This window comes from Eublepharis macularius, chromosome 7 (assembly GCF_028583425.1).
Source record: "Eublepharis macularius isolate TG4126 chromosome 7, MPM_Emac_v1.0, whole genome shotgun sequence".
NCBI lineage: Eukaryota > Metazoa > Chordata > Lepidosauria > Squamata > Eublepharidae > Eublepharis > Eublepharis macularius.
Window position 1 is genome coordinate 65,422,115 of NC_072796.1, and position 26,094 is coordinate 65,448,208.

The following is a 26,094-nucleotide window of genomic DNA, read 5'->3' on the forward strand; positions in this document are numbered from 1 at the left end:
GCAGTGGGAAGCCCAGTGTTCCTGGGTTTTCTAGGGCCTGTTTTTTTTTTAAAAAAAAACTAGGGCCTGTTTTTTTTTTTAATTTATATTTACATTATCTATAGTCTGCTGTCTCACTGAGACTCAAGGTGGGTTACACAGTGTAAGTTAATATGATCAACAGCGGGGACATTCAATAAAGTATGAAAATGCAAAATTTATAGACATTTGAAAACAAGCAGCTATCCTATGTAGAACTAAAACAATGCTGAAACAAAGCATAAATAATTAAACACAAAACCACCCAGCAGGAACATACTTATAGCAACAACAAAAAAATAGTAGTAGAACCTACAGTCCCTATCTCGTTGCCAATCCATCTCTTTTGAACAATTTCCTTACAGTACAGCCCTCAAGCAACAAACCCTCCTGAATAATTCAGTTTTGCATAGTTTGCAAAAAGCCAGGAGAGTGGGAGCCCTCCTAACCTCATCAGGCAGGCCATTCCACAAGGTGGGGACCACAACAGAAAATGTATGTGTGCAGACACAGCTGCAGATGTGTGCAGCCCAGTCACAAGATGGTATCTACCATATGAGCAAAACTGCCATGGCAAAACATAGGTACAGAGGTGGTCCAGCAGATATGAGGAACCAAGGTAGCAAAGTGTTTTGTACGTGATTGTCAGTAACTTGAATTGAGCCTGGTAACTGATGGGAAGCCAACGAAGTGACTGCCAAATGAGTGTAATAAGCTGCAGCATTCTGCAAAAAATGAAGTCTCTGATTTGACTTTGAGAGGAAATCTATGTAAACAACATTAGAGTAGTCTAGTCCTGATGTTACCATGGCATGAATCCAGGTGGCCAAATTGGTCATGTCAAGGTAAGGGGTCCTCTTCCAGGCTAGTTGGAAGAAGATTTCTTTTGCAGCTGCAATAACTTGCTTCTCCAGCTGCAATGCTGGATCCAGTATAACCTCTAGGCTCTTAACGGAGTCTCCAAGTGTCAACTGAATCACATTAAAAGTGGAGAGAACAATATCCTTCAAAATCTCTGCCTTCTCAATCAGCATTACTTTCGTTTTGTCTGGGTTCAGTTTCAAGTTGCTCACTTACAGCCATTTGACCATAGCTATCAGTCATCAGGTCAGAATGTTTACGGCATCACCAGGGGATTTGGATAGCTAGATATACAACTGAGTGTTTCCCACATATTGATGACACCCAGTTCCCTATCTATGAATGAGTTCTCATAAAAGCTTTACATAGAGGTTAAATAACATGGGGGATATGACCGCATCCTGTGGAACCTTGCAAAAATTTTGGAATCTTGATGCAGCCCCCGCCCCTCAAAGACCCGATTTTAACTCACTAGAGAGCACAAGTTCCTTATTACTTTTGGTTGAGGTTACTCTCCATGAAAACACTTCAAAAATAAAAAAAGGATCAAGGTACAACTATACATATGTACTGTATTTTCCATGACTGAGTGATGAATAGAATACAAAACTCTCTGTAAACAGTTTTCTCAATATTGTTTCATCCCTTAAATTCCAAAAAAGGTTATCACAGACCACAAAGAAAAAGTAGCCACATTCTATAAGAATTTATACTTTTTCTTTAACTTTTTCTTTAAGCTTTTTAGTTTAAAGCTGATACAGCCTGTTCCCAATTCCAGGTCATATTATTTCTGTTTATAGTAACCTAGATCTTTCATACACAGAAAAAAACAAACCAAAAATCACTGACAATGAAGAGATTCATTAAACCAACATTAAACAAATTTTAAAATGCTAGTACAAGGACATAAAATATTTTTACCCTCCCTCTAAAAGGAAAACCTTTTCCACAGGGCTCATTTCAAGGGGGAACGCACAGGAATGCAGTTCCTCAGCCATTTGGGGGGCGTTTCAGCCTGGGTTGGGGCTGAAATGGCCCGGATCGGGCCTCTAACGGGTGGTGGATCACTCTCCCACTCAGCAGCGGCCTGATCCTGACCATTTTGGACCCCTTTTCGGCCATTTTCAGCCCCTTTTTGCCATTTTGGGTCCAATTTCGGCCCTGAATGGCCAGGACTGGGTCCAAAACAGCCAGGATAGGTGATGTCAGGGTGTGTGGCATATGCAAATCAGTTATGCTAATGACACACTTCCGGTGATGGAAAGGGGTGTGGCAGATGCTAATGAGTTATACTAATGAGTTATGCTATGAGTTCCTCCAGCTCTTCTTCTACAAAGTGACCCCTGCTTTTCCAAAACAATTTATGGCCCAAGTGGTCAGGCTGGTATGTGGCGTAATCTTACAGATATTTCTTAGAGAATTTGGTACTACTATAGCGAAAGCATTATAGCACAAGAGTCCAGTAGCACCTATAAGACTAACAAAATTTGTGCTAGGATATGAGCTTTCATGAGCCATAGCTCACTTCTTCAGATACCCATCTTGATCTATCATTATAGCACAGTGAAAGACCACTGGCAGAAAACAGGTCACAACCATGATACGAGTTCTTTCCTGCAATCTATAATCTTGGTTGAATATTAAAAAAGCTTTCATTTATGAAAGGCTGATAAAAAATCTCCCATGCATAATCAACATTAAAACTGTAATCTGATATTTTCTTAACTTCTGTTATCATGTAATCAACAAAGACATTCTACAGTGTAGCATACTGTGTTTGCTTTAGACCCTATCCCACAGTGTCTTTTGGTCTGCCAACACCAGTTCTTTTCATGTGCAGATTGGGCAACACTGAAGAGAAGGACACCATAGTATAGGGTCTGTAGCCATCTAGCTGAGCACAAAGCCCTCCTCCACTATATATACTATGCTGTGGTTGATGGATTTATATGAAATAGAGGGTTGCTAATTGTGGCTTAGGAAATTCCTAGAAATTTTGAGGTGGTACTAGGGTTTGGGGGAGGGTAGCTCCGTGGGGATAGACAGCCTCCTAGTTGTCATTTCCTCCACCGGATCTGATCTCTGGAGAACAGAGGTGTAATTTTAGGTCCTGCTTGAAGGTTTGCAATCCTAATGAGACACCTAGCAGCCAGCCATGATAGGAAAAACAATCACTTCCTCCCATCTCTAGCACTTCAGGTTCTATTTTGACAAGTGTCCAAAATGCTTTCCAAATGCTTTGGGAAGGTGGCTGCCTCTTTGTTTTAAGGCTACACTTCCCAAGGCACCAAAGGAGGAAGGGTGACAGATGATTTCCCCCCCCCCCATCTTCTAATTAGCCATCTGTCTACCACCACAAGCTGGTATTGCAACACCTCCCATATAACAGTAAGTCTTGGGGGAAAGAAGGGAGAGCCCTTTGGTGTAATGGTTAAGAGCGCAGGACTCTAATCTGGAGAACTGGGTTTGTTTCCTCACTCTTCCACTTGAAGCCAGCTGGGCGACCTTGGGTCAGTTACAGCTTCTAGGAGCTCTCTCAGTCCCACCCACCTCACAGGGTGTTTTGTTGTAGGGATAATAATAACATACTTTGTAAACCGCTCTGAGTGGGTGTTATGTCACCCTGAAGGGCGGTATATAAATCAAATGTTATTGTTATTGATGTATTGTCGAAGGCTTTCACGGCCGGAGAACGATGGTTGTTGGGGGTTTTCCGGGCTGTATTGCCGTGGTCTTGGCATTGTAGTTCCTGACGTTTCGCCAGCAGCTGTGGCTGGCATCTTCAGAGGTGTAGCACCAAAAGACAGAGATCTCTCAGTGTCACAGTGTGGAAAAGATGTAGGTCATTTGTATCTACTCAGGAGGGGTGGGGTTGAGCTGAGTCATTCTGTAAGAGTTTCCCAGGGTGTGGAATGCTAATGGCGGGAGGCTTCACTGTCTCCTGAGGAGGTTCTTTTGCATATGGATTGGTGCTTGATGTGCTAATCTTCTCTGCAGGGCTATTGTCGGGTGTGGAGTGTTTTGTTGGCCTGGTGTTTTTCAGAACCGGAGCCCATGCTCTGTTCATTCTTAAGGTTTCTTCTTTCCTGTTGAAGTTTTGCTTATGCTTGTGAATTTCAATGGCTTCCCTGTGCAGTCTGACAAAGTAGTTGGAAGTGTTGTCCAGTATTTTGGTGTCCTGGAATAAGATACTGTGCCCTGTTTGAGTTAGGCTATGTTCAGCCACAGCTGATTTTTCAGGCTGTCCAAGTCTGCAGTGTCTTTCATGTTCTTTTATTCTTGTCTGGATGCTACGCTTTGTGGTCCCGATGTAAACTTGTCCACAGCTGCAGGGTATACGGTATACTCCTGCAGAGGTGAGGGGATCTCTGCTGTCTTTTGCTGATCGTAGCATCTGTTGTATTTTTCGGGTGGGTCTGAATACTGCTTGAAGGTTATGCTTTTCCATAAGCTTTCCCATCTGATCAGTAATTCCTTTGATATATGGCAAAAACACTTTTCCTGTAGGTGACTGTTTTTCCTTGGTTGTTTGGTTCATCCTGGGTTTGATTGCTCTTCGGATTTCATTTCTGGAGTAGCCATTTGCCTGAAGTGCGTGGTTTAGATGATTAATTTCCTCATTGAGAAAGCGCGGCTCACATATCCGTCTTGCACGATCCACTAATGTTTTCATTATGCCTCTTTTCTGTCGGGGGTGGTGATTGGGCTCCGGTTCTGAAAAACACCAGGCCAACAAAACACTCCACACCCGACAATAGCCCTGCAGAGAAGATTAGCACATCAAGCACCAATCCATATGCAAAAGAACCTCCTCAGGAGACAGTGAAGCCTCCCGCCATTAGCATTCCACACCCTGGGAAACTCTTACAGAATGACTCAGCTCAACCCCACCCCTCCTGAGTAGATACAAATGACCTACATCTTTTCCACACTGTGACACTGAGAGATCTCTGTCTTTTGGTGCTACACCTCTGAAGATGCCAGCCACAGCTGCTGGCGAAACGTCAGGAACTACAATGCCAAGACCACGGCAATACAGCCCGGAAAACCCCCAACAACCATCGTTATTGTTATTATTATTAAGGAAGAAAGGGAGGGAGGGAGCCTATCATCTTCTGATGACCTCCAGTCACAATGAAGGCCATTCATTCATCATAATTTCCATTTGTTTCCATTATTCAAATGAATGGAATGGTGCCTTTTTCACTTGCATTGTCACTTGTTTTTGCATTGTTAGATAATAAATGCATATTCCTAATGACAGCTTCTACAAAGAGCCAAGAAAGCTGATTAATGCAAGATCCACTGAGGGGATATGTAGAGGATATGGCTCAGGGAAATAAATATCCATGGTAATCAAACACAGAAGTAAATCAAAAGGTTCCCATTCACTCAATGAGAGATTTTATTTTACTTCCCTTGGGGTAAATGGCAGATATTATAGCTTATTTAAGCACTCATACGCAGTTGGCTTGTGCACCTACATACACTAATGTACTCACCTAGTTTAAAAAATAATGAAAATATTGTCCTCCATGGAGGATCTCAAAAGGAGGAAAAATAAGAGTTTGGGGAAAGTGTTTTCAAAAGCTGTGGTATACTAGTTGAATTTCAGCTTGGCCAGAGAGTATGGAACTCCAGATGACTATTTGTTTGCAGAATCTACATCTGTATACTGTTTCATACAAGGAATCCTGCCTGACTTTTTGCTCAGGTGATGCATGCCATTTTGCTCAGGAGATGCATGTCATTAAAGTTGCCTGGTCCGCAGTGACCCAAGATAAAATACTGTCATCTGCATGCTGCTTCCCCCTCTTCCTGATTTCCCAGCATGCTCTGATAATACAGGTGGAAACTGAAATACAAAGGCAGACCCACTTTGCTATTTTAAGCTGCATGCAAGTTCTCTCATGTAGCTGCCAGTTCACCACCATCCCTTCAAGTGTGTAAGTGTAGTGCAGTGGTTAGAGTTTCAGACTAGGATCTGGGAGACCAGGGTTTGAATCCCTACTCTATCATGGAAGCTTACTGGGTGACCTAGGACCAGTCATACTCTCTCAGCCTAACCTATCTCACAGGGTTGTTGTGAGGATCAGGGAATTTTTTCAGCTGGAACGCGGTGGAACGGAGTTCCGGCACCTCTTGAAAATGGTCATGACTGGTGGACCTGCTCCCTGCTCTCCAGACAGACAGCAATCTAAACTCCCCTCTGTCTGGATACCAGGGAGTGGGGCCACCAGCCATGTGACCATTTTCTCCACGGGCAACCCACTGAGTTCCACCAACTCTTTTCCCAGAAAAAAAGCCCTGGAGAGGATAAAATGAAGGAGATGGAGACTGACGTAAGCTGCTTTGCGTCCTCACTGGGGAGAGAGGTGGGGTATAAATGAAGCAAATAAATGAATACTCACCACTGACTAAGATGTCAACTTTGCAATTTATAGAGTTAAGGTATTTTTTGGTTGCTTTTCTTCATATACAGAACTCTTAATAGCATAGGGTGAATTTTCACCAAAACAAACAGAAATATGCCAGTGGCATAGTTGAAATCATTGTAAATTTCCAAAATAATGGCTTGGATCCTTCCACCAACCAATGTGGCTGCCTCGGAGAAGTGAGAACCCCTGGAATAGCATAGGGAGAATCGGAGGTTTCCTGTTGGAGGAGGGAATAGGCAAACATTATACCTTTGCAGCTGCAGAAATTTTAGGCAGGATCCAAGCCATTAACTTTAAGGTCTTTTACTGGGACGATCCTATCTGCTGCAGCCACAATATTTAAAATTCTCTAATCTAGCCATTTTAAATCCAATTTTTCTGAAATGTAAAGTCTGTATAACTCACCAGGGGGATTTTCCATAACAAATATATTGAAAAGTCAGTTTTATAAGGGACAGAAATTTTGTAACTGCAGAATCTAAAAATCTAGTCCACTGTGCTACTGTATTATAGTCAAACCTGTATTAATGAAAATCTTGGGGTTTCCAGACACTGCCCTATTGCTTGGAAATACAGGAATCAACCAGGTTCAAGACATACAAGTTGGACAGCTGACTATGCAGCAAATGGCCAAAATTTATATCCTAGTGTGAAAGAGAAGCTTTGTAGCCACTCCAGGGTAACCTACTTGTTTACTTTAATTACAGGAATTGTTTTTAAGAGTTCATACTTACTTAACAGACATAAAATTCAGGTCAGGTTTCAGGCAGAATGGAGTATTACATACAAATGCATGGAAAACCTCAGCAGCCCCTTCAAGGAGGAACCAATTTGGAGCAGATAGCATTGTGAACAGAGAAGGTGCAATCTTTCCCCCACCTGCTGCTTTTATTATTTATATTTAAATTTATAAGCTTTTTTTTCACCACAAGTCCTTCAAAATCACTCACAATAAAACATTGTTCAATATCACAGAACAATTGTTTTAAAAAATAAATTACAAAACAGCGATACAGAATCAGTGTTCTATTTCATTTACAAAAACAGCCTCATATTATAGGAAGGTCAGCAAAATAACAGTGCAATCCTATGCAGAGTTATTCCAATCTATATTGAACTCAACTGACTTAGACTGAAGCAACTCCACAGGACTGTACTGTGTGTTTTTACTGATCTTCTAAAGAACTCAGTGGTGCAGGCCTGGCACATTCCCCTCGGGCGGAAGTCTCACAATAATAGTACCACTAATTAAACAGTACTAGCAGAAGACAGCCTCATCTCAGATGGTGGGGTACTTGAAGTAGCATCTGGATACAAGATTTTAACACATGAGGCAGGGGGAGTAATAGATTGTACTCCATAAGGTCGTACAGATTCAGACCCATATAGAGCTTTAAAGGTCAAAACCAGTATCAGAATTTAGCCTAGGAACATGTTATATGTCAGAAATTTACATAAAGTAGGTGTTACATGATCAAATGCAATACTGCTGCATTCAGGTTCATCTGAAACTTCTCAACAGGCTTCAAAGGCAGACCCATATCAAGTGATTTACTTTACTTCAGTCAAGAGGTACAGTCAAGAGCAAATAAAACAGTTGCCAGATCCACTGTCTTAAAGAAAGGGGAGCAGCTAAGAAAAATCATCCTTGACTACTTCCCCCCTCCCCCATACCAGGTGCCAGATGTACCTCAGAATAATATATATGGAACTTTCCAATATTTCAACTGGAAAAGCATCTGTGAAGGAAAGGAATTACAGTGGGAAAGGGGCAGGAATCCTTTAACCCACCACCTTTCTGGTTCAAATCACATTCCCCAAAGCTGTTTTGGCTCTTAACGAAAGCTGCCATTGAACGTTTGTTGTACATTGCTGCACGGAACATGAAGTTTTGCCTTCAGCGACAAAATATCTGGGTTCATTTCAAATGAAGTAAAAGTAGTATTTTATATTTAGGCAGGTGTCATTTCGTAGAAAAAGCTGGAGGAACTCATTAGCATATGCCACACCTCTTGCCACCACTGGAAGTGTGTCATTAGTAGAACTGATTTGCATATGCCACACCCCCTGACATCACCTATTCTGGCTATTTTGGACCCAATCCTGGCAATTCAGGGCCGAAATTGGGCCCAAAATGGCAAAAAGGGGCTGAAAATGGCTGAAAAGGGGCCCAAAGTGGTCAGGATCGGGCCACTGATGAGCGGGAGAGTGATCCACCACCTGTCAGAGGCCTGATCCGGGCCATTTCGGCCCCAATCCAGGCTGAAACAGGCCCAAAATGGCTGAGTCAGGTGGGCAGGGCCTGACATGTGACCTCTTTGGGGAACTGCTGGAACTGCGTTCCTGTGTGTTCCCCCTCGAAATGAGCCCTGTATTTAGGCTTCCCAAAACACTCTGTGAAAAATTGTATTTAGCAATTTAAGGATGAACTTGTGAGACATTTGTCATATTTTTTGATCTCTCTACCTACATTTGTATATTTGTATCGTAGTTGTAAGAATTTGACTTTCAGTTTCAGAAATGAAAGGTATGAGACAAACAAACAAAATAATGGGGTTTCAGAAATAAACATTAATTTACACTATTGTTTGTCACCAGCCATCTTCTGAAGATATTCAGGCTGGGGCTCTGTTATATGTCAGAACAGGGTTCCACAGAAAAAGCAACAGGCATCAAGAAAATAGTCTCTGGGGCCCTCAAGTATATCTGGCCTATAGAAGACACAGTCAAGAAGCCTCTTTTGAGAGTATGCCAAGATCAGAACATGAACAAGTGAATGTGCAGGACGTTACCTAGCAACAACCACATGTCTATATATTCTGCTCCTTTCCATAGGCAAACGTTTCAAGCACTAGGGATTAGAAAAAGAGATTGAGACTGGCACATGGAAGGTGAAACATCCCAGTTCCCAGGACCTTGTTCGCAGTTCGTATTCCTTATTTGGAAAGCCAAACACAAATATTAGGGGAAACTGAAAATAAAGTTTGTAGGGGCACATATCATACACCTCCATATTCAGCAGACTCTGCCCTCTAAGTGGACCTATACTGGGTCATCCCACAAAGCCCAGTTCTTGAGTTAACAGCTTAAAAGTAGGGTCAATAAGCAGAAAGAGGGGCAGCTGCAGTGGAAAAAAAACTTTGGATGACTCCAAATCTCACAGCACTGAACAACAGAGACTGTCTCCTAAAAGAGGACTTGTAATGGTGCTGATCCAGTCACTGATTCTGGAGCTAAGACCTCCTATTCGGCCTACCTCCCAGAACCTTGTATTGGAAATAGCTGTGAATAAGGAACTGGGAAAGATAAACACCCTCTGCACCCCAAAACAATCTTTGGATCACCCCAAATCACACAGCCCTGAACTCCAGAGACTGTCCCCTACAGTAAACTGCTCTGAGTGGGTGTTATCCTGAAGGGCGGTATATAAATCAAATGTTATTATTAATAAGACACGTGCTGGTGCTGATCCAAACCCTGGTTCTGGAGCTAAGACCTCTTATTTGTTTTGTCCCAATACAAAGTTCTCAGAGGCAGGTCAGAAATTTTCAATTTCCCCTAATATTTGTGTTTGGCTTTGTGAATAAGGAACTACGAATTGTGAATATGTAACTGGGAACCAATTTCAGCTTCGTAACGTACAGTGCAATTCGAAATAGTCACTCTGTCCTAAACCCATAAAACTCAAACAGCATAGAACAGTGCAACTCTCTTTAAGATTGCACATATAGGAATGCAATTCTTGATCTTGCCTTAATTCTTCCATTCCACCCACTTCTGGAAATACCTAAGTAGCAAGAATACCTTCATGGTATTCTTGCTACTTCCAGGAAAATTACAGAAGTCTAGTGAGTGGCATCTTTAAGACTAACAAAATGTATTCCAGCGTAAGCTTTTATGAATCAGAGCTCACATGATCAAAGGTCTTTGATGAGCTGTGTCTGATTTACGAACGCTTATACTGGAGTTAATTTTGTTGATCTTGCTCAAGGTTGACTCAGCTCTCCTTCTGGGGTTGGTAAAATGAGTACCCAGTTTCCTGGGGGTAAAGTGTAGATGACTGGGGAAGGCAATGGCAAACCACTCCGTAAAAAGTCTGCCAAGAAAATGTCATAATGTGACATCCCCCATGGGTCAGTAATGACTCGGTGCTTGCACCTTTACCTCTTTATACTGGAATTAATTTTGTTGGTCTTTTAAGATCCACTGGACTTGGATCTAATTTTGCTGCAAGAGACTAACATAAAATTATTATTATATCCAGCTTACCAGAATTAGGACATTGATGACAATTAAAATGCTATAGTTTCACATCTACAGTGTTGTTTGTGGTTGTCTGAAGCAGAGCTTCCAGCCAGTGGAAAGGGGAATAGGAGAAGATGGAGAATTTTTTAAAAAAATTATTAACAGATAGTAACATATACAAAAGAAAAAACGTACACACAGATAAAATACAGGATATAAATAAGAGCACTGGTATCTACCAACCATGTCACTAATCCAAAACCTTCTATCCCATCTCCACCAATATGCAAACTCATTCTTCATCAGCTCATAATATCAATGCCTCCCCTAGTTACATAATTACGGGTTCCATTCTTTATATTGCTCCTGACCATAAAAGATCTACCTATGTTACCAGCACCGTTTCTGCTAATGTGCACTGGTGTGCAATCGCACACGAATTTCTACTCCTTAGCGCACAGCTTCTAAGCTGAAGCACATGGAGGGATGCTCTGGGCCCCGCCTTTCCCATTTCCTGCCCTTTGACAGACCCACCGGGCCTGGCACAGCCCCGGCCCTGGTGCAGAGAACGGGGGAGAACTGTGAGTCCTTTGAGAGGGCATCAGCCCAAGAGAAGCCCCTTCTACCGCGCAAGCGATGGGTGCCAGGCCGGGAGGCAGGGAAGGTCCTTCGCATGAGTGGGTGAGCTTTGTCCCTGGCAAGCACCATGTGTGGGAGGGACCAGGCAGGATGGGGCAGAGCAGAGAGGGGACAGGCAGTGGCAGTGCTGAGGCCAGGCAGACCACAGCTCGGCCACCCCAGGGACCCTCCCTTGAGCCTGGCTGCGGGGTGGCTCCTTGCCAGAATCCACCTGAAGAGGTTGCTCTCCTTGGGCGGCAGAAGCATGGGCAGCATGCTGGGCGGTTGGTTGGATGAATGGCCTTTCTGCTGCGGCACCAGGAGCTGGAGGAGGCACTGGGCGGGCGAGCATGAGCAGGTGCCTGGCTAAATGGTGCACCCTGGCCTCAGCTGGCTTGCGCGCTCAGCATTCATTGCCCAGCCTGCCCCTTCCGCCAATCCGATAACCAGGGCAGACTTGGCGCCCATGACGCCCCTAGCAGCCCATCCAGGCACCGCCACTGCCCCTGCTGAGGTGAGGCAAGTGTCACCCGCCCAGCCCTGCTCTAGCTCTCCTGGCACCAAGGCCCCGAAATGGCCATTCTTCTAGGAGGCTGCTGCTTGAGTGAAGCTCTCCTGCTAGGTCAGGTGATTTCCAAGGAGAAGTGGCGGCATCAGGCGAGGCAGTGAAGGGCCTCTGGGCGCTGCAGAAAGGGAGAAAAAGGTCCTTCGTCTGAATGGGAGAGCAAGCAGCCAGCTACATGGCACGCTCTAGCCTTGGCTGGCTCACGCAATCGGCACTAATTGCCCGGCCTGGCCCTCTCACCATTCAGCCCCTACAGTATTTGATTTTCTTTCCCCCTCCCTGTCATGTTGTGTTCTTTAAATTTACTCAGCCCAAGTTGGAAAGCTTTCTGGATGGAGTAGAACTGAACAGGGTTTTTGAGAGCGCCCCCCCCCCTTTTCACTATGCCTGCCAAGTCATGTACCATTTGTGTGTGTCTGTTATATGCATAATCATCTTTTTTTTTTAAAGCAAGTAAGGGATGATGATTATTGAATGGGTTTTAGGGGGAGTAGTACGGGAGCAGGAAAGAGCATGTGGCAGGCATGACAAAAATTAATTTGTCCTGACTGGGGAACTGTATCTTGAAAGTCATTTTTTTATTTAAAAAATTGCATCTGGTCTGGTGAGCTCAAAAGCTGGCAAATTCTTTGTGCTTTTGGATTTTGCACAGGCCAGTTTGGTTGTTTGCAGTTTTTGCTGCATCAAGGAGACAGCTGCCCTCTATTGTCTGCTTCCAGCTCCTGAAACTCAAGCCGTATTCTCCCCCACCTCGATCAAGTCTGCCCCGCATTGTTACCCTGGTATAAATATTAAGGAAATTACGTTTTCGTTTCTTAACACTTTCAGCACTGTATCCAACTTCTGGTTGTTTTCAAATTTCTGCAACCCATTCCCTATTGTATTGTTTATTGAATGCCCCATTCTATTGATTATATTGACTTACACTATGAAATGTGCCTTGAATCTCAGTGAGAAAGGCTGGCTATAAATAGTGCAAACAAAATAAAATAAATAGCATCCCTGCAAGGTTTTTAAGGCAAGAGATGTGCAGAGGTGGTTTGCCATGGCTTGCCTCTGCGAAGCAACCCTGGAGGGCCCACCTACTTAGCTTCCGAGAGATAAGATCAGGCTAGCCTGGGTTGTCTTGGTCTGGGCTTAGGTGGTATACTGCTCCTATACGTGGAGTATCCAATTAACTCTTACACTAAAATAACTGTGAATAGACCTCTCATCCACACATTTCTCTAATAATTTTTAAAGTCCCTAATACCCTCTAGCAGTTGCCACAACATGTGGCAGTGAATTCCATATATTAAAGAGTCTCTCTTTTCAACAAGTTTTCTCTAAAAGAGAGACAAATTGTAAAGGTAGTGCTTTGAGAAATTGATGGAGCAATGAATGGATAGTATGTTTCTTGAGTAGGCTATGGGGAATAAATCAGGCCTTCTTCTCAGCAGCCTTGACAAAACAGCTGACTGGTAGAATTAGTTGCCAACCATAGCTGTATATAGGTTTGCCATCTCTGGATTGGAAAATTCCTGGAGACTTGGGGTAGTGCCTGGGGAGGGCAGAGTTTAGGGAGGGAAGGGAGGGTGTTACCAGACAAGTCTGCCCTCCAAAGGGTAGATTTCTCTTGTCTGTAGATCAGATGTAATTCTGATAACACTCTAGGCCACATCTGAAGGTTGCTAAGCCTAGCATAAAGGTCCAATAATTCAATGGTGTCAAGGTGCTACTGGAGTGGTGAGACAACTAACTTTTCCATACACATATTCCAGGATAAATTAGTTGATCAGAGCATTGAAATCAGCAGTGATTTTAAGAAAGAGAGGACAGTCACAATGTTGAAGCTGCCAGACACCTTGCCCTCTTGAAGAAAACTGCAGCAATAAAGTGAGCATACAGCACTGATGAATATCAGTTCCGCTGCTGCTATGACTCTGTTGAAACTGAATTAAGCGTGACAATTAAGCCTGGCAACCTTTTGTTGTCATTGTTGTCAATGAGAAATGCATATGTCTTTTACTGGCATTCTGGATGCTCCTTGTCTTGTACACTTTATTTTTATGTATGTGTATTTATTTAAAATATCTATATCTGGCCTATCATCAAATAAGATCAACTATGACCCAGAAATCTGTCTACGTATATTTGTAATATTGTAAGAAAAAAGGTATTAAAAATTAAATGTTATGCTAAAGCATCTTTCAAATGCTGTTAACCACTAATGTGAAGCATTTCTTTCTAAAAGAACTTCTTTGTAAACATATAACTGGTAAAATAGTCACGAATGGTCTTATGTTACAGAAAATGTACTATGTATGTATTCACCTTCAAACCAAGGAACTATTAATAGTAATTTTTAAAATAAAAAAATAATCTTTACACGTGTGTTTTATTCACATTAGGTTTCTTAGTTATACACCAGATTAGAGTATCCTAGATGTAGCAAGCACACAAAAAAAAACAGCAGATACAACTATTCTGAATGGCAATGAAAGTACTTCTCAAAATCCAATTTCATTCCCAGACTATGATTTTCTTAATACCCCATTAAGATTATTGGGTCCAACTAATTAAAGTATTTAAAGGATCTCAATCTGTTACTAAATTACTGTTGCAGGAACATAAGCGCAATATTACTGATCGAGAAAGTAATGGCAATATTTACGTGAACTGCACTTTTTAACATATTTGCTCAACTTCTACTTTAGTTATCTTGAAAATGTTCATAATTGGGTAAAATAAAAAGTTGCCAAGATCAAGTCTGCAAGTGAACATCTGGGCACAGAGATATTCTGATTTCCTACTTTTTGGATTGTTAACTATACTGTCACCTCTTTAAAAAACTATGAATTCCTTATTTTGTTGGTGTTCCCACAGTAACTCTCATTGGCCCTCCTCTCTATTTTTATCTATAGTAGTTTAATTGCTTAAATATTTACACATTTACACACACGTATGTATGCATGCATGCATGCATGTATGTATATGCAGTTTTAACATTTTGATTGTTCAATGCCTTGGAGAACTTACACTGGGTGGTAAGGTGGCATACAAATGTTTTGAATAATTGTAATAAATTATACATCAAACTGTTAGCCATTGCACTTTACCACCTCTCATTTTAACTAGATTATGTCTAAGAACCATGGGCATGATATATCCCTTCCCAAGTACAGCACTGTACAAACCACACAGAAATGGAGTCTTCTTTTCCCCTCACTCATTTGATGGGCCATCAGCTTCGTGGCCTCACAGCGTGCTTGTCTGCAAATATGCATGAAAGAAAAGGGCTTCTTTGAGCACTGTACTTATTTCTGCTGGAAAGGGAGGGGGAAAGATTTATTTCACATATTCATTTTTTCCTGCTACCTTACCTATCCCCCCCAGTGATTTTAAATTATTTTACAATGTATTGTGTACTGTCTGTGTTGATATCCTAATTCTTGTTGATCTCTGTAGTTTGTTACAAAGAACAAAAATCTTATAAAAGTTTTAAAAATTATATATATAATCTATAGGGCAACATAAATAAAACTTTTAAAAATGAACTTTGTTAACAAACAAATTATTTTAAATCCCATCACAATAATGTGAAAGAACCACTGAAACAATACTACTGAAAGCTCTAGGTTATCATGCAAAAAAAGCCAGTAATGATATAATGATCAAGAATCTTGGAATAATTTTTATATTTAGTCACGGAACATGCAATACAAAGCAAAATTTTCTTTCAGGTTGGTTCCGCAAGATTAGTAAGATTTCAAAATTTTAAAAACCCATCTGAACAGCATGTGAATTAAAAAAAAAATGATCCCAATCTCAAACTCTACAAGCACAACTATGTTTCCATATCCTTCCCATTTCACTACCAAAGAAATGACCAGTAGGAGGAGAAAGCTGGTAAATGAATTTCTTTCACCATCCCAAGCTAGGAAGATGACATGGTAGACTTCCAAAGGCAGTAGTACACATAAAGGTCCTCGAAGCAGACATGAGGAGAATAGGAACCATGTAGGAGAATTTTCTCCTATGTAGTATTAAGAGCAGAAAACACTCAAGGTGGGCAATCCAGGTCTGGGATTTGGGGAAAAAGCTGGATTTTTGAGGATTTGGAAAAATCAAGCTTTCCTGGATCACATTAGAGAATCCAGGAAGGATCCAATTTGAGTAACTGGATTGAGACCTCTGAATAAATCCATGTTAATTTGGGAAACACAGCCTGGCTGTTTCCCTTGCAAAGAAACACCATCTCCTGCCTTTTTTGGAGAGAGAGAGGGTAAGTGAGGGGTAAGTGAGGTAGAGGTGGGGCAAGAGTGAGGCAGGGAGGGGGTAGTGAGTTGCCAATTCATATAGGAGCTTTCCTTGTCTGCCTGGCTTCTGTGAGCATGGGCTAAATTACAAGACTGTCCCCTTGCTTCATTTTGGTTTGAGTGGAATTCTCTGTTCTGACATAATTCTCTAGTTTGATATTGGTACCCTTGATTAATTTTGGTTCAGCGGAGGGGGTCCATTCCCTTGTTTTAGTTTGGTTCTGTTGGGTTTTCTCTGGGATGAATTTACATTTGGGAGAGTGCCTTGACTGTGGCAGCCTTGCTCTGGTGTGTGTCCCTGAGAACGAGCTTGGAAACTTTCCAGACATATAGAACAACAGAGGGTGCTTGGGCAGCTTGTTCAGGGGCACTTGTGTAGTGGTGAGGCTTCAGTTTAGTTCTTTTGGTCTTTATGTGTATGGAGTTTGCATTTGGGAGCGTGCCTTAGCCATGGTAGCCTTACTCCGGTGTGTTTCTCCAGTGGAAGTCAGCTCCTTTGACTTTTTTCTCATAGAACCCCAGGGTCCAATCTTCCTGAAACTTGGGGCAGAGGGGTCTTAAGAGGAGTGTCAGGAGTAGATAAATTTGGTAGAGTTTGCTTGAAAATACCACCCACAGCCTACTGGATAGCACCAAGATAGTTTTCCCAATAGGGAACAATGGAGAGTGGCTGGGGGCACCTTCTTCAGGGGCCCATTGAATTGGACCTCGGGGTCCAATCTCCCTGAAACTAGGAAGGTCATTAGAGGACAGTGAGGAGAAGGTTCCATGCAAATTTGATGAAGTTTGCTTGGAAACTGTCTGAGCCAGATCAGAGAATCTTTTGGGATCCCTGAATCTCAGATCTGGATTTCCCAGATTGTTGGGGAGTGCACATCCCTAGAAAACACATAGAAAAACCATTCTCCTTGAGTCTATTGCTTTTCACTAGATTGATCTTTGTGGCTGAAATCACACATGTATCATAATGTAATTAAGTGCCATTCAGTAGACCCTGCATGGGGTTTTCAAGGCAAGAGATGAGCAGAGGTGTTTGCCATTGCCTTCCTCTGCATAGCAACCCTGGTCTTCCTTGACAGTCTCCCACTCATGTACTAACTATGGCCAACCCTGCTTAGCTTCCAAACTGATGAGCTCAGGCTAGTCTGGGACATTCGGGCTGCTAGTGTGCATATCATAAATCACCTTAAATATCACTTCGGAATCTTCCCCTACTTTAGTTAATGTGCGTTGCCACCATTCACAAGTTATGCTTTCTTACACTTATTATCACTACAAGCACTCCTCGTAGCATGGGAGTAAACACTGTTTATTTAGATTCTGGTCCAAACTGTCCTGTATCTAGACTCCACCAAAATCATCCACAGGTATCTTTCTAGCAAGAATGCAATTTAAAATGCAGCATAATTAATCATGGCCTTTCTGCTCTATTTTGGATGAGAGGGAGCCCGTAACTTTCACATATTTTTGTAGAAGATTTTTTCCTTAATTTCTTTTTTTACTTTTAATCTGATAAAGCGATCATTGAGAAGTTAAAATGTGAAAAAGACACTAACAAAATACTAAAAAATTAACAAAAAAATAACAAAGGGCAGATGGAACACTAATGATGTGTTTCAGATGGAATGCATCTGTTCCCAGCAGACCCAAAAATGCAGGAAGGCTGATGTATGATTAGTGGCCTCCCACATAGTCACTAATTCATTAAAAAGCGTAATTCAGGTGCATTCAAAAGTGTCTTCATGTCTTTCACACATAAATAGCAACAACAAGAGTATCTTAAAAGCATTTAAAGTGGCATGAATAGATTTGGTCTGTGCCAGCTTAGTGGTTGCTCTGACCTGGACAGCCCAGGCAAGCCCAATCTTGTCAGATCTCAGAAGCAGGGTCAGCCTTGGTTAGTAATTGGATGGGAGACTTCCAAGGAAGACCAGGGTCACTAATACAGAGGCAGGCAATGGCAAACCACCTAAGTTAGTCTCTTGCCTTGAAAACCCCAGCAAGGGTCACCATAAGTCAGCTATGACTTGACAGTGCTTTCCACCACTACCACCGCCACCACTTTAGTGGTTAGATTTGGTCTATGCCAGTTTAGAAGTTAGAGGATCTGGAAGGCCCAGGTTCAGATTCCTACTCTGTCATGGAAGCTTACTTGGTCACCCACTCTTAGCCTAACCTATGTCACAGGATGGTTGTGAAGATAAGATGGAGATGGGAGGAATCTTGTAAGGCTCTTTGGGTCCACATTGTGGGAGAAATGAAATATATAACTGAATGTCTACATAGGATTATTTTAAAAAATCTACAAGGAGAGAACTCTTTTCCTGGAAAATCAACAGGAACAAGACATTCATAAAAATGGTAAAAACATGTACATGCCAGGTAATAATCCTATACTCTACAGATGCCAAATTCTATTTATTTCAATTGCCTAGATGCACCTAACTCTAGATAGGAATAGGATTTATTTATTAATTTTATTTCACATACATCTTGCTTTTCTTCCCAATGGGGACACAAAGTGACTTACACTATTTTCCTCTTCTCCATTTGACCCTCACAACAGCACAGTGTGGTAAGTTAGGCTGAGAGTGTATGACTGGGCCCAATGTCACCAAGAAAGCTTCCATGACAAAACAAATTCGAACCTGGGTCTCCCAGATCCTAGTCCACCCACTATGCCACGCTAATTCTAAATTCAGGTTTAAGGATATTTAACTTATTGTAGTTCATACCCATCAACATTTCTATTTTATATGTTCATCATTAATTTAGTTTGGTGTTCAACAATTGACTAAAAAGTAATGAACTTTTAAATACAGCTCACATTTCCTAATACCTCCTGTAAACATCCATAGAAATCACAATTAATTCTTTTAAGCATTTACAGGCTATTATCTTTAAATATTTAGAATATGTTTCTAGAAGTAGCTCAAAACAACATGGCAGTTTACCATATTTAACAAGGAAAAACTTATATAATAGTCATAATGTTTGTCCACCGCTCATAGCAAAGTATGTCCTTAAAATGTTCACTCTACCTCACAAAGGACAAAACAATCATCAATACAGGATTAAAAATGGCACAAGTCAATTCCTCTTAACATAAAAAATGTCAATCACCACTCTGCCCCTGAAGTCTCATTTTAAACAACACTGTCCCTACTTCCATTATCAGTTTTTTTCAGAAAACACTGTCCTTAGACACGCTAAGAGTTTTCTATCTTGCCGAAAATATAATACATAATACTATTATGCAAACATATCTACTACTTACAGCAAAGAAAAACTGCACTACAGTAGTTCTGTAAGTTGTGCAAATTCCATTTTTTTTAAAAGAAGCTAATAGAATTATTAGAAATTTCTGATATTGTCTCAAGTCTGAGTAAATTATATTAGAAGAAAACATTACATCATTTAATACTGAACTAGCAAATACATATCTTAAGAAATCACTAGTAAAAACTTAGGTATAACATCCCAAGCCATGTACATATGAGACATGGTTAACTATATATTTTAAGATACAACAAAAATAAATATAACAATTAATAATGCCAGAATTACTACAGTGAAATCTCCTTAGGTTAAATCTTAGGATAGGGAAGGATACAAGACGAATTCTACCAATATCAAAAGCTGGGGTCGACAGTTATTCATAAAAACGGTTGCAATAAGAAGCTTAAATAAATATCTCAGAGATCCGTTCAAATAGCTTTGGCCATAGTTTAGTGGGAGTTTGTTTTAAATTATGATCCCTGAAGCCCAATCTTAAACATATTTTACTCAGGAAAAAAATCTATTGACTTTAATGTGACATACTTCCAAGTAATTTTGCTTACAGCCATGTTTACAGGTTTACAGGTTTACAGGTTTACAGCCATGTTTTCTTGGAAATCCATTCCATTCATTCCATTCATTCATTCATTGGAACTTATTGTCAAGAAGGTATACATAGGACTGTATACACTCTTTGCAGGCAGTAAGACTCATTTACTTTGGAATAAACATGTTAGAATTGCACTGCCAGGCAGCATTCACATGCTCTATTCACTCATCATAGGCATGATTCAATGTTCACACACTGAGGATGCTAGTAACATTCAATATTAATTTGAAAGGCATGTAAGCAGTGAATGAATGGGAAGTACAAACAGACCTCCCATTTCCCCTAATGTGCTGTTAAGCTGCCTGCATGTATCTTCATATGTAGGGAGTGAGAAGTGTACAGCTTTATTATTTCTTAACAGAATCCTCCACATCTGGATACTGTACCTGCAATGCACCTATAGAACAGTTTATTTCAAAACATTTTCAAAACCGAAAAATTACAAAAATATAACAAATTGAACAGGTGGTAAACATCACTACCTATTACAATTTAATCTCCTATCAGGATTTTTTAAAAGTCATCCCATTTGAATCACAACAGACTTCATTCCAAGTCAGTAACAGACAACCATTATTTAGTCAACAGAATGAAATTTGGGTAGACTAATGTAATTATTTGCAGATCCACCCACTCATTTCAGAAGGCTATACGTCACTTAGCTCACTAAATGCAAATTATTGAAATTTAACAGAGCATGGACCTGAACATCTTATGTAACACATTATGCATTTTTTTAAAAAAATTGTATCAAGAGCAAACACAACTGACACAGATATTGTGAAAATCTTAGTTATAAAGCCAGCTAGTGCCATGCTATTACCAAATATACACATGCCAGAATTAAAACAACAGTCTTCAGAGTTTCAGCATATCAAAGATTTGCACATGCACTATAGGATTTTAATTTTTTTTTCTCTGAACAGCAGATTGCCCTGGTTTATCACATGGCATTGCAGAATGCTATTTAATAAAGAATTTTTTAACAAAGAGTTTTGTAACTGATTGCAATGAGCTTTTTGCATCCTGACCACTAAAGTTACATTTGGTGCTCAAGATAAACTTTTTAATGAATAACTAAACACTGCAACACACTGTAACTAAAGAAAGCACTAGCTCTACAAAGGAAAACCAATACTGCATTTGTGTGCAAATAAATGAGCTAAAGGAAGCTGCCTTCAATGCCTAACACCACAGAAAACTACAACCAAAATATTAACTTGCTTTGGTTCTAATTAAGCATGACTTGGTCTGTACAATTATTTTTCACACATTAGTTTCATATAAACATACCAAAATAACAGTGCAACTCTGATCAGAGTCACTCCAGTCTAATCCCATAGATTTCAGTGGATTTAGAATGGAGTAACTGCATAAGATGTACTGTAAAATGATTTTAAGAAATATGACCAATTTCAAACCTTTTCAAAAAAATGTAGAGACCACAACTGATTTTTGCAGTATCAATATTGATTTCCGTGCTTAGTCCACGTACGTGCTGCTTTCAGAAAAGTCCCAGTTTTGAGTTTTTCATGGGCAATTTCACACAAATTCTTTTCCATGCAAGAATGATGTTGTGAAGTCCCCACATGAACAACAGTTTAAAAATCGCATTTACTCCTAGTTTCCAAAGGTGTACAACTAAAAACTAAGAAAGCCATAGTTTCCAACATTTATGCTTGCAAAAAAGAGTTAATATCATTGAAAGATATATGATTAATACTGTATCCTGTTTCAAGGATCAGGTCATCATTTTATCAGTGGAGGAACCACTTAAACTATGTGCAACGATATAGTTCTGATACAGCTTTTCTGAACAGCTGTATAGGTATATAAAAAGCTGTGTTTCTAAAATATCCTTGAATCTTCAAATTGGAACATTTATTGATGTATTAGAAATACAAAAAGTTCATTCCCCATTTTTTCCCTAACAGAATAAGACAGAAGTTGCTCCATGGTCAATTTACAAAATAGATTTCTCCAAAACAACAACAACATCAACATCAACAACAACAACAACACCTTTTCAGGTCTCTTAGTGATTGAAAATTAGTTAATGCAGTTATTTAGTTAGTTATTTGTTAGATTTGAAGCAGTACACAATTTAAAACAAATAAAAACAATTACTTTCATGTAACAGAAAAAACCTGCAAAAAGCTCTATTTTTGCTTAGCACTTAATATCGAAGTGAGCTAATGCATATCTCCTTCATTGGCAAATTCACAAGGTTATGTATTTTTTAAAAAATCAGTCACATAGTAACACTAAGATTGGTATTTTCTCTTGTAGACATCTTCATAAGACCACAAAAATTCATATTCATAACAAAAGAGCTGATATTTAGAAGCTATGAATATTATTTTAAATATCAAGGACATTAAAAATTCCTTCCCTGACCATCTCCTAAACATGTTACCATGAAAATGCAATCTTCAGAAGAACAGACAATCTCAAAACTACATGTATTACTCTATTCACACTGATTTTTATCACTATATTGCAGCAACCAATTTTAACAGATTTGTTACTCCACAAAACTAAATTCCACAGGATTGGTTTTCATCACATAATTCTCTAAATACATGCTGGAATAGAGAATATTGCTGTGTAAGAAGAGCAATACGAGAATACATCTGTCTATATTTTTAAATCATGGAGTGAAGTGGGAGAAAAGAATTTGAAATCTTACCTCTGTGTAGTCGAAGTCAGAAAGTGGGGCTATACTCTTAATGTAATCTGCTCGGAACTGGTTTTCTTGGTTGGCCAACGGAACCGGAGGTATTAAGGTGCTCATTGCTGAAACTATTGTCTAGAATAAGAAAAATACGTAAGAACAATATGTATTAATATGCAAAACACAGGATCACTAAAGATGACCCCAGTCATCAGAAAAACAGGTTTTTCTTTGCAAGCAACAATCCTAATTACTAAACATATACAATTTAAGATCAGCAAAAATATTTCTTCTTACCACAATTGCATCTTTAACATTTTTCCGAATGTCCAAAATTTTCTGTTTCTTTTCTCTGCATTGAAACAATAAAAAAACTTGACTGTTTTTCTTCTGTTAAGACCCTGAAACTCAATAAGCCCCCCCATTTTTATCCTTAACATTATTATCCCATTTCATGATGCAATATTTAGCATGCGCTTAATTAAAATAAATTCTTCATATTTTCTTCATATAGCACATGCCAACTGTCTATATTTAAAGGTCTGGAGAGGGGAAGGAAGACTATTTGGCATGTGCCCATTTATACTGCAAATTGATTTAATCTCAAATATTTTAGCATATCCATCCATAAACAGCTGTAATGAATATACTGACTAATAGATTCTGAGGTAAATAATATTGTTCATGAACACTTCATAATGGATTTTATTGCTGGTACTTCTTTATGATTTGAAAAATAAGAGTACTTCCAACCTGTGCATGAGCTGACATACATCTTTAATTTCACACACACAGACAACATTTAGTTATTTGCTGTTATAAGAAGTAGTCGCCATGTTGTAGCTACACAAGGGCCTATAAAGGACTGCAGTAGCAACAGTGTAATAATACAGTAAAAGGAACAGATTTGATATATATCTTTTGACATATAGTAATACTAATTATTTATAATGGAAGAGGACTAGCCGTAAATCACCACTAAATGCAAAAATCTAAGATAAATTCTTCAATTTGTGTAAATGTGGGTTAAACACATGTATTAAAAACACTCAAAGCATCAACAATTCTTACTCTGAATTAAATCCATTCACATGCAAGATCCTCATTTGCTTGACAATAGTGCTTTTTCCTGACTCACCGGCTCCTGAAAAAAGGGAAGAGAAGAATGTGTGATGTATACATTTGGGGGGAGCAGGAAAACAGGGAAGACAGGTCGAAAGCACCCCTCTTCTCCAGAAACATTTCACACACATACTATCTGTGCATTTTACACACATTGCTTAATAAAAGACATCAGCATTCCTACCGTCTTATGTTCTACTGCACACAAATAGCACAGCTTCTCTATTATATGCTGGCCATGGGAAAGTGAACTGCACCACTGCACTCTCTCCCTCTCTCCCCCCAAAGCCCTCCTTCCTTACCCAGCAGAAGCAAACGGTGCGTGGCTTTATAAGCCAATCTCTCTTTCTGCAACTGCTTCTCTATTTTTTTGTTGGCTTCTCGCTGTGCTTTCTCATCAATACGTTGATCCTCCGTTTTGCTGTTGCCCAAACACCCCATTGCTGTCACTTAGGGTGGATATCAGATTGCACTATTTATGTATAATTCTATTCAAAAAATATTAACAGTTGATATTTATATCCCCGTGATGATATCTCTCCTCTTTCTTCCCCACCAGTCGCTCAAATAAAATGGTCTCTGGTCGTTTTCTGATCACAGTTGTTTTTTTCCTCCCTCAAAGAGATGCAAACAGCTTCCGGAAGAGGTAAGTGTTTAAACAGAACAAAAATCTGTACAAAATGCCTAACACACAGTGAAAAGAGAGGACTCCTCCTGGAAACCAGCCGAACGCTGCCTTTCCCTCGCCGCCGCCGCCGCGCGCGCGCGCAGGCGCGCGCGCACACAAACACACTTACTTACAATCCCTATATTTCTCTGTAAAGATCTATTTTTGTCTTTCCAACTCAGCACTGCCTCTTTCTGTCGATCTACAAACGCTGCAGAAGAGGGGAGGGGGGAGAGTTGGATTCACTTGGATTTTTAGGACTTGTCTAATACCTGAATTTACACAATACATTACTAAATATAAGCAGTGGAATACAGAAGAGAGAAAAGAGTCTGTATAAGCCCACAACAGAGCTATTCCAAAATTATAAATTTGGTATCTGAATTCCACTTCTATCCAGAGTTCCCACATTCTAATGTACAGAGCAGAAAGAACAAATCCAGCCAAATCCAAACCACCACACATTTTTCAGCCCCTAATGACCCAGCAGGGGTCATCATAAGTCAGCTATGACTTGACAGCATGTTCCACTACCAATGACTCTGAAAATAGTCCCTGCAGAAATAAGATTGTTATAGGTGTTCATTATATCCTGTCATGCTTAAGTAGACCCCCCCACCCCCCCGCTTCAATTCCCGGTAGGAACCAGCACAACCCAAAACAGCATATGGATTCCACCAGATTTGCAAACCTCCTAAATTATGCTTTAAATTCTGGCAACTAAGACACATTATTAATGACCATTTTCTATCAATATTATTTTTTCAAATTTATATTTAAATTAATTTATTGGTTTCTTTTCGTATCAGATCAGAAATGAACTATGGTTAAAGTTGTAAATCCCCTGATTTTCTATTTCCCCCCAGACAGATGATGGCAGAGGTATCAGTAATCAAAGCTTCAGGAAAAGAGTTTACTTTCAAGTTCAACATATTTAAAAACCAGCATGGCATAGTGGTTCTGCCATGGAAGGTTGCTGGGTGACCTTGGGCCAGTCACATACTCTCTGGGTTGTTGTGAGGACAACAATGTAAGCCTCTTTGGTTCCCCACTGGAGAGAAAGGCATGGTATGAATGAAGTAATTAAATAAATAAAGCATATAAACAAAGACCTGTATTTTAGGAACCCATGCCCTTTACAAACTGCCTTACCTACATAAGTGGAAAAGAATTAATCTGCTATCCAAAAATACTTTTAAAATTGATATACTTCATTCCATACAATGAGCTGCTTTTAGTGCTGAACCAATACCTGTACAGTCAAAGAGCAAGCAAATTTTCCAGTAGATATTCTAATCACCAGGCCTGGAACATGCACCTTAGCTGCCATTGAAAGTGCATTATCCTATATTTTTCTCTCACCTCTGACCTCTACCCAAACCTCCATCGTCAACCAGAAGGATTTTATACCATCAAAAATATATCCACTGTTGGAGCTAAGTTTGTCAACCTTAAGTGGAGCCTGGAGTTCTCCTGGAATGATCGGAAGACTAAACAGTTCCCCAGGAAGAAATGGCAACTTCAGAGAGTGGGGCTCTACGGCATCACATCCCTGCTGAGCTCCTCCCCTTCCAACATGCTGTTCACACCAGGCTGTAGCCCCAAATTCCAAGAAATGTCCTAAACCAGAATTGGCAACCCTAGATGGAACAGAAGTGACAGCGCATATGGCCTAACAGTCGTTCATTATTATACTTTG

General features: G+C 40.2%; 1 protein-coding gene across 1 annotated transcript in view; it reads right to left on the minus strand.

The window, feature by feature from the left end:
* The window catches only part of GNAL (G protein subunit alpha L), a 187,715-nt gene that overhangs the window by 108,013 nt on the left and 53,608 nt on the right, over positions 1 to 26,094 (minus strand). The window contains exons 2-4 of the mRNA XM_054984614.1: positions 23,678 to 23,750; positions 22,904 to 22,958; positions 22,622 to 22,741 (exon numbers count right to left, since the gene is read on the minus strand). Of these exons, the coding sequence (XP_054840589.1) occupies positions 22,622 to 22,741; positions 22,904 to 22,958; positions 23,678 to 23,750 (248 nt within the window). The remainder of the gene's footprint in view (positions 1 to 22,621; positions 22,742 to 22,903; positions 22,959 to 23,677; positions 23,751 to 26,094) is intronic.